This window comes from Montipora foliosa, chromosome 14 (assembly GCF_036669935.1).
Source record: "Montipora foliosa isolate CH-2021 chromosome 14, ASM3666993v2, whole genome shotgun sequence".
Taxonomy (NCBI): domain Eukaryota; kingdom Metazoa; phylum Cnidaria; class Anthozoa; order Scleractinia; family Acroporidae; genus Montipora; species Montipora foliosa.
The window spans coordinates 6,684,272-6,693,999 of NC_090882.1; the positions used below are offsets into that span (position 1 = coordinate 6,684,272).

The 9,728-nt window shown below is 40.0% G+C and overlaps 1 protein-coding gene across 1 annotated transcript in view; it reads left to right on the forward strand.

Moving 5' to 3' along the window:
- Positions 1–7,745, forward strand: part of LOC137985199 (guanidinobutyrase-like) — an 8,742-nt gene extending 997 nt beyond the window's left edge. Inside the window, exons 2-6 of the mRNA XM_068832723.1 lie at positions 1,706–1,952; positions 3,132–3,332; positions 4,486–4,630; positions 5,368–5,462; positions 6,601–7,745. Coding sequence (XP_068688824.1) covers positions 1,706–1,952; positions 3,132–3,332; positions 4,486–4,630; positions 5,368–5,462; positions 6,601–6,702 — 790 coding nt within the window. The 3' untranslated portion in view covers positions 6,703–7,745. The remainder of the gene's footprint in view (positions 1–1,705; positions 1,953–3,131; positions 3,333–4,485; positions 4,631–5,367; positions 5,463–6,600) is intronic.
- Positions 7,746–9,728: the final 1,983 nt, after the last annotated feature.

A 9,728-nucleotide genomic window follows, 5' to 3' on the forward strand; every position in this document is an offset into this window, starting at 1 on the left:
ATTTTTATCTGTTCTGCACTCCCAGCAAAAACAGACCGTTTGCCTGCAGGGCCGGGAGCAAGTTTCCCATTTTAGACCCAAATGGGTGTGGCTAATGGGGGGGGGGGGGGGTGGTGGGGGGTGGTGGGAGAAGAGTTTTTTGACTATAAATGACCCTCATAACGAAAATATTTCCTGCAGAGGAGAGATGCGGTATGGGAACATGGCCAGATTGAAAAACAACTTGCCAACACAACAAAAATCGTTTTCCCAGCAACTTCCCAATAATTCTTCCAGCCAGCGGATACACTTAACACATCTGTGGAACACCTATTTCCCAGAACACATCCGTTGGCTGTCCCTGTGTGTTTGCCCAAGGCTGTAAATTCCCTGGGTATCTCTTCTGTATATTAAAAGCAAAAAAACAGTAAAACCTGATTTAAATGTGAAGGTAGAAACTGCTTTGTCTAGATAGTATAAAAATGATCCTGTCACTAAAAGCTTCAATACAATAGGTAGGTTCATACTTGCATAGTAAGTAGGCCTTAAGTACACTTGAGCCCTACTTCAGACGTGTTAGATTTACAATGATTGTAATTTAAGCCCAAGTAGGTACTTTAATTTGTGGCCATGGTAATACATTTCCTATAAAGAGGCCGAAGTGTACCCTCATGTCCAGTCAAAACCCCCTTATGAGCTCACTTATCTACTATCAAAACACATTATGGAAACAGGCTGAGGTCAATGAAACATGTTTACCTTGAAAGCATACTTTGAATTCTCATATGAATGCGAATCATGGTAAGTAAACATGGACAATAACAAGTTTACTTGAGCTCTGGTCATACTTAAAGTGCCCCTGTGATCAAAAAAAACCACTTCCTTTTTTCCTTCAGATTTTGAAAGTGTGTTTGCTTAACACCTGACCAGCAAAATTTTGAGCTTTGATTTTTATCCAAAAGCCGTTTACTTTGAGTGTAAGTTTTGGATTTCACAGTCCGCCATTACTCACGTTCAAAACTGACCGATTGGACCTCAGAGGGTTGGATCCAGGGAAAAGTGACGTCAGAGGCTCACTAGCTTAAAATTTCAGCGTGTGAACGCAGCTTATTATATATGCAAAGCGTGAGTCTGAAAGCCCAAAACCCCCGTGCTGCATATTAATTCTGCGGCGTACACACGTATTGCATTCTTAAACTAGTGAGCCTTTGACGTCATTTTCTCCTCGATCCAGCTCTCTCAAGAACATAATGTTAGTAATGGCGGACCATTAAATAGGAAAATTACAGTTAAAATAAAGAGGTGTCTTTTTGAAATCAAGGCTTAAAACCTGGGTCACTTAGTGTTTTGTTAACAAAGTTTTGAAATCCAAAGTAAAATATGAATTGATTTTTTTTTAGGATTTGATCTCGGGTCTGCCAAGGTGGGAGGCACGAGCGTTAACACATGACCCTCCTTACTCCCCAAGTGGTCCAATTTTCTCCAAGTACTCCAATTTTCCACTCTTCAAAATCAACCCTCAGCTAATTTATAATAATTATCTGGCTATTGGTTTGCCTCAGGATCAATCGTGTACCATAGTTTGCCAAGGGTTACCCTATCTGTGCTCTCAGTTTGATCATATTGAGCTGCACCCTTCGTAATTCAGTGTCTAGGAGGGGTCAGATTAGCAGGGCCAGTTTTTCTCTCTAAGAAAAAAATTAATGTACAATTCTTGTTTTCACAGTCTGGGTCCAAGGCAAATCCGAACAGAATCTTGTCTTCTCCGTCCTTACAACACTTCCACTGGAGCAGTGCCATTTGACTCTCTGATGATTGCTGATATCGGAGACATACCCATAAATACCTACAGCCTTACAAAGACAGTGGATATTATTCATAAACACATTGCGGCAATTGCTGAGCTTGGTTGCAAGCCGTTAGTTTTGGGAGGTGATCACACAATTACTTATCCAATTCTAAAAGGAATCAAGGTTTGTTTTGTACTGTACATCGCTATAACCCATTACCCTTGATGTGGCCCCCATTTATGAGTAAAATTGTCGGGCATTAGACTGAGTAAAATCTGTAGGTCTGACTCTCAGGAGGGCAGATATATCCAGGATTGACCCTAAGCTGATTTCAATATGCATCACGAGTATCCTCTTCCTATTCTCTCCAACATCAACATCACTTGTGTCTCGGAATCTAGACAATTTACGTCACAAAGTGTTCCCCAAATGCTTCCCTTTAAGTAAAGATTAACTGCTGCATTTACCCAAAGCTAAAAAAATGCTAACCTCTTATTACCCTTACGTTGTGTTTGAAAATAGGTAGCAAATGCTTAGACTGAAAGGGACACTTCGTGTTGGATGTCAAAATTAAGCATGCATGTAATTATAGTCAATTCTGGACATAAGTGCGATGATGATAATGGTGAATCACTTTCAATTGATTCCCAGCTATCAGAAGTCCTCCACAGCCTCATTTGTGCAATCAGGGCAGACTCAAAATCAATCGAGCCGATCATGAAACATTAACCAAAATACCTGCAATCAGCTGTGTTGCAAGTGTGACCCTAAGACCCTGTCTTACGGTCTTCGTTTTCAAGACACCCCATTTTCACACTTGTGTCACAGCTGATTGCAGGTATTTTGGTTATTGTCTCATGATCGGCTCCATTGATTTTGAGTCTGCTTTGATTGTACAAATCAAAAGTACAATCTTTGATTTTTATTCATGGCATAATAATTAACCACTGAAATTATCTTCCAAAAGAACCATCTACGTCTTTCTTCTGCTGTAACTACAGTTCAGTCTCAGGCAAAATTTGTCACTTGAAACAATTTGCAATACTTTTACCTCCCACAATTTTTTTTTTGCCAAATGGGCTCAAAAAGGCACATGCAAACAACATTGTGGGCAGAGAGTAGGCAGCAAAAGCTTAATTCAGATCTGAATGTTTGAACTTGTGTATTATTTTTGTCACAGACTGTGTCGAAAAACTGTTAAATTTTTGATGTTTATTCAACTTTTCCATTTATTCTTCCGTTCGTCAGGGAATTTTGGAAGAAGCAATTTTAGCTTCTTATTTGGAGTGTTGACAATGTGCCAGCCAGCAAGCCATGCGAGTCATGCTAGCCTGGTTGTTTGATTTTCACTCTTCTAACTAGGATAAACATGGCCCTGTTGGTCTAGTTCATGTGGATGCCCATTCTGACACTAATGACTTGATGTTTGGTGAGAAAGTGACACATGGAACAACTTTTCGCCGAGCGGTTGAGGATGGTCTGCTTGATTGTAAACGAGTCGTTCAGATTGGTTTGCGGGGACCTGGTTACACAGAAAATGACTTTGAGTGGCCTGAGAAGCAGGTACTAATGTTGAATGAAGCTTTCTGCTTTTAATAATGCATAAACTAGTATTGGCTATAAAGGTGTGATGTTGCGTCAGACTTAGTTTTAAATTAATTTTATTATCTTGTTTACAGTTACTGTACTGCTTTTGTGTTTGTCACAAGCAAGAATGAAAGCTAACCTTAGGCCTAATTAGACTTAAACAAGAGTTTTTAGGCCTAAGGTTAGCTTTAATGAATGTTGAGATAATGTTTCTGTATTCAATTTGGTAAAACAGAGACCTGTGAATGATATCTGTGACCTGAGACCTGTGTTTTGTACCTGGCTGTTCATTGATATTTATATCGTATTGATTCACTCCATGTTGGAGTATTGTTGGGATCAAGTGCGGCATTCTGCTCCATCTTATCTAATTTTTACAAATCTGATGGGTAGGATACAAGTTGTTCGGCAACGGGTGAAAGAACAACTGAAAAATTAGAGTCCTATGCAGGAATCCGACTTGCAATCTCTGTAACACTGGTCGGATGCTCTACCCATAGAAGGGGTGGCGAATGGTAAATGCGAGACTTTGCGAGATGGCGAGACCAGCGTTTTTCTTTGGGAGCCCGAGACATTTTGACTTTTTAGATTGCGAGACCGAGACTTCAAAGTGTTTGACACCTTCATATAAAAAACGAGACTGCGAGGTGCACGTAACCGCTCAAAAAACGAGACTGCGAGATCCGTGAAATTCGGCTAAAATTTTGCGAGACCCAGAGTTTTTGATGAACCATTCGCCACCCCTCATAGAGTTACTAGAACACCTAGGGAGCTACATGTACCTAGGTCGTTTATCTAGGCCCTACATGTAGATAGGGTGTCTTGAAAACAAAGACCCCTAAGCCTAAAAAGCAGGCATGTAGGCCTAGGACCAGGGCCACGCCTAGGCCTACTGGCCTGGTTTTTTAAGCTTAGAGTCTTAGGGGTCGTAGGGGTCTTTGTTTTGAAGACACCCATCTGAGATGGACAGTGCCCTGCTGGTCTGCGGGCACATCCGTGGATTTGTAAAATTGAGGCACCTAGTAGACGTTTTTAAACAAATTGTAATTCAATTAATTTTTATGTGAAAATAAAATCAATCAATAATAATTAATCAGTACGTTTTGTTGATCAAACTTGTATTTCTCAGGGTTTTAGGTTAGTGAAGGCACACGAGTGTTGGCACAAATCCCTGGAGCCTCTGATGTCTGAAGTTCGGCAGCAGATGGGCAGTGGACCTGTTTATGTATCATTTGACATTGATGGTTTAGATCCAGCATTTGCCCCAGGCACAGGCAAGAGTTTCTGGTTTTTTTTTTTTGTTTTGTTTAATTTAGCCCATTGTTTTTAATAGACAACCCCATCTTCAGCCATGGTCAAAAGAAAATGGTTATTGTCCAAACTGCCACCTACTCCAGTTATTTTTTTACAGGTCATGCACAGGTTATTTTTTACTAATACCGAAAGTATCCTATTTAGTCTTTAGAAACATTCATAAAAGCTAACCGCAGGCCTAAAAACTTTTGTTTAGGCCCAATTAGGCCTAAGGTTGGCCTTTATGCATGTTTATGATACTTTCTGTGTTGGTAAAACAATGACCTGTGGCCGTGACCCGTGACCTGTAAAAAATTACCAGCTGCTCTCCCAAGTTTCTGAAAATCTCAGGTAGGAACAAAAAGTTAACACATAAAGGAAAGGTACTTTATTCAAGTGTCTAGTGTTATAGTGCTGGAGCACTATTAGAATTGGGGACACTGTAAACTGAAATCAACAAAATAATTAATGCAAATCAAATCAAACATTGGTTTTTGAGGAGAGGGGAAAACCGGAGTACCTGGAGAAGAACCTCTCAGTGCAGAGTAGGGAACCAACATTCAATCCACATATATATGATGCCCAAGTCTGGGAATCAAACCTAGGCCACATTGATGGGAGACAAGGGCTGTACCACTGTGCCATTCCTGCACCACATTGTAGCTAGGTTTTCATCTACAGAATGAAAATTAATATATTTCTCTCATACCCAAACTAGGTACGCCAGAGATTGGAGGATTGACTGTTATGCAAGGACTTGAGGTTGTGAGAGGCTGTCGTGGGATGAATGTAGTGGGTGGAGACTTAGTTGAGGTAAAAATGATGAATTATTGTTTTTGTTTCTTTTACTCCATTCGGAGGGTGTACAGTGCACTAGGTTGCAGGGTCATTGTTTTACTATATAACTGAAACAGCCCAGACCTTTACAGAAATGCTGACGTTAGGCTAACATTGTTTTTTAGGCTTAATGTTAGCATTAGTAAAGTTTTGGGTTGTTTCAGCTTTGGTGAAACAGTGACCTGCGACTCTAACCTGCAACCTGCAACTTGCAGTTTAAACCCTCCATACTCCATTTGCATTTTGTTACGCTACTTATGTCCAGGCTTTAATTAGCTGACACATTTCATTTAAAAGATCTTACATGCTCAACAAAAATAGACCAAATTGGCTAACTCAAGGCTCTACCCAATTGAAACCCTTTGAGAATGAAACGTTTTGTTCCTGGCCTATTCATATCATTTAAATGCGAATGCTACATTACAATGCAAATGCAATACACAAAGAAGCTTAACCCTGGAGATTTGGAATGGGTACAACATTGAGTTTGCTGTTTGGTGTATTCATGTTCTTTTCTGCAGGTTAGGTACAAATGTAGCATTAACCCATTGACCCCTTGGAGTGAGACTTGATAGATTTTACTCTGTCTAATAAATTAGGGCATCTGAGGTGTCAGTGGGTTACTGTGATTTTCATAATTCTGCAGAATCTCACCTTCAATTGCTAAGGGCCAAACTGCGTTTTGGCTTCCACCAATCAAATTTCCGAACATGCACTGTAGCTGGGGAAGATCAACTCCACTTCTGGAAAGTGAATTGGTGTTTTTGTTGAGTTTCAGCTCGAACACTATTATGATATGTTTTAAGAGCTTTTTCAGTAAAAAGATTCATACAGATTCCATCGCTTTCCATAGGCGTTGAGTTTGAATATACAAAGGTACCATGGGAACCAAAGATGTTGATTGGTACGTTTAAGTCATGCATCAATTGATTTTGTCATCTGTGGTTGGCGTCAAAAGTTTGATTGATGAAAGCAAAAATGCAGTTTGGCTGTTGGCACTTGAGGATGAATTCAGCAGAAATTATTATGAAAAATGCAGTAAGCAGTCAAAACTCTTTCCCTACATGTATATTCAAATCAATAATAGTGTGTTGTTTCATGTGCATTATTGCAGGTGTCTCCACCTTACGACACCACTGGAACCACAGCTCTTACTGGGGCAAACTTGTTATTTGAAATTTTATGTGTCTTACCTGGGGTCCGATACAGTTCTTGATCAAGAGGACAAACCAGAAAATTATGATTAATTTTGTTTTAAAAGATTTGGTCGCAAAAAATGAAACAGCATTTCGCAAGTGGATTGAGCTAATATTTAGGCAGGCTGTTAAGAATACATGTACATCCAAGGAGTTTTAAGCTTGTTTTGCCTTGCTTTATCAATGATATCAGCCAGTTTAGAGGAACAACAACATGTAGCTATCTCTAATTATAAGCTTGCCATGAAAAATATGTTACTTGCCCGCTGGTATTAAAATGACAATTTTTTTTTAGCTCTCTCTCTCTTTGAAATACATTTGATTACAAAAATCTGCGATATTACATGATGTTTTGAAGTCATCGTGACTTCAAATGATAAATGTAATGGCCGTTTCAAGTTTAAATTAAGTGGTTATTTGTAGTGTCTGCCACCATGGAAATGAACATACGCATGTTGTCTAACTTGCTGTTAATTAGGGTCTTTTGTTCTAACGAAAAGTACATGAAAGAGTCAAGTGGAAAACACCACTGAATTTGCATGTTCCTTGCAATTGTGCTTGTGTGTTTTCGTCGCTAGTGAAAACCAGACCTAAGCAACTTACAAATTGAACGTTTCAAAGAAATAATTTGAATTCCCTTCCCACTCCTCTTGTCTAATAAAAATGATAATTTGATCTGATTTGAAACTAACTTTTGTATGTACTAAACAAATTTGGTGTCAAGAAAAGGGAAATTAAAGGTCAAGGACAAAACCTCTCGGAGCATTACCGTGCCTGTGGGGTTGCCTGTGGGCAGAGATAGGAAAATCCGGACCGCTCAAAGAACCAATCAGATTGCAGGACTCGATACCATGCCCTCATGGAAAAAAAGAGTTATTTAATGTGAAAACAATTTTGTTGTTACACATTTTCCATCGGAAGTTGGATAAAATCTCTCATAAGATGATTTATCTGCGGCATGCGTGTATTTTTTTAAGTGTCTTACAGGCTGTTTTTTTATCTTCATTGTTTTTATTTGTATCCACCTGCTAGTTCAAAATATCATACAATCAGTGAAAGTGTACACAGTCGTCAGTAATTATTCTTAAGACCGTGTGTTGGTCCAACTGGGGTAGTGAAGCGGTGATCTCCTGCACAAAAGTCCGATGTTCAACTGAGCCATTTGCTCAGAGGTCAGCAGGAGTAGCACCTTAAGATCTACGACGGCGACGGTCGACGTTGAAATCGCCACCTTGAAAATATCACTTTGCTTTATCATAATTCTTTCGCGGTTATTTTATCTCGTTCACGTCTTACAATTTGGGTGAAGTATCCTAAAAATAAATTGCTATATCCTTTACACAGGGCTAGGGAGATTTTCAAGCCAAACAAAAGCTGCGTTTCCAAAAAAAGCCTTGTGCTGGAAAAAGTTGTTCAAAAAAAATTAACCTTCTACCAAAACAAAAAAAACTGTACAAAACTCCTATAAACAGGTGCAAGGTGTCATTTTTAAAAATTGAATTATCTCTCTCACAAGTCTATCACTTGAGTGTCAAAGAAAAATTGTAAAATATTGCAGTTAAATAATTGTTGTTACTCTTGCTTTCATAAAACCACTAAATTCAAAGTTCAATCAATGTTTTCACTTTTTGAACAAGAGAGAAAAACGAAGTACCTCCAGTCCGGCGCTGGAGCGTCGTACCATACGAGTCATCCCGGGATTTCGGCCCGTGCGATCGCTTTTGGACGCGGTTGGCCCTTCGCTGCTTTCTGCTACCGATCTGCCTCCCAGTACGGCATTGAGGGAGAGATGAGTCGGCCCCTAAACCATATGTGACAAATCCCACGCCTAACCACAGCTCCAAACCGCCCTTGTCATTACAATGTAGCGTAAGATTTCGATGGCTTATATATTTAAGGGAAAAGTCATTTTACCTGTCATATGGTAAGCAAAGAAGTCGCAGACTACAAAGTGTGCGCATGCGCCCTGCTAAAGGTAACAGTCAAGTTGCCTCCTTCGTGGCCTTCTTCGAATTACCCAGAATTCTTTTTGCCCATGAGCGAGGCAACTTAAGAAGCACGAGACTGGCCCTCATCGAATTGCTGAAGCGCGGCCAGAGTAAAAGATTTCTAGCCAGATAGTCAAGAGTAGGCCTGGTGTGTGCTGTTAACGTAGAATCTGGATTTTTGCATGATCTTCGCGGAAATTACATTCTGTCCCTCAATAAACCTACAACAACCAGTCACGGTCTTAGTTCTTTTTTCTCACGTATCAGCTAAGTTGCGGAATGCGCTACCTGATTTTATCCGTACCTATGAGTTAACTGGTTGTAAAAGAGAATCCAGGGTCGCATTTTGTACAGCGGTTTTTCTTTTTGATGAATATATCTTTAAATATTATGTATTTAGTAGATATCTGTATGTGTGATGTATTTTAGCCGTAAATGTAATGTCTCGGAGATATTAGCTCTGGTAGTTATTCGGAAATTCGAGATGAAATAGAGCTTATCCCTGTATGTATGTTACCTTTAGCAGGGCGCGTACGCGCACTTTGTAATCTGCGACTCCAGTGTTTACGACATGAGAGATAAAATGACTTTTGCCTTAAATATATAAGTCAACTAATTCTATACTCTAAATTGACAAGGGCGGTTTGGAGCTGTGATTAGGCGTGGGATTTGTCACATATGATTTAGGGGCCGACATATCTCTTCCTCAATGCCGTACCGGGAGGTGAGGTCGGTAGCAGAAAGCAGCGAAGGGCCAACTGCGTCCAAAAGCGATCGCACCGGCCGAAATCCCGGGATGACTCGTTTGGTACGACGCTCCAGCACCAATGTCTGGAGGTACTGCGTTTTTCTCTCTTGTTCAAACATTCCGTCAGCGCATGCGCAAATGCTCTGGCTCTTCGATATCTAGCCTACCAAAAAAATTAATATGCTGTTTTTTTTTTTACCAGCAATTGATATTTCATTTGATTTTATGGGCATAAACGGAACGTAAGAACCTTTTATGTTTATGATGAGAATTTTGCAGCCCGGCTTGCCGAGATCTCGGCAGCTCAGAC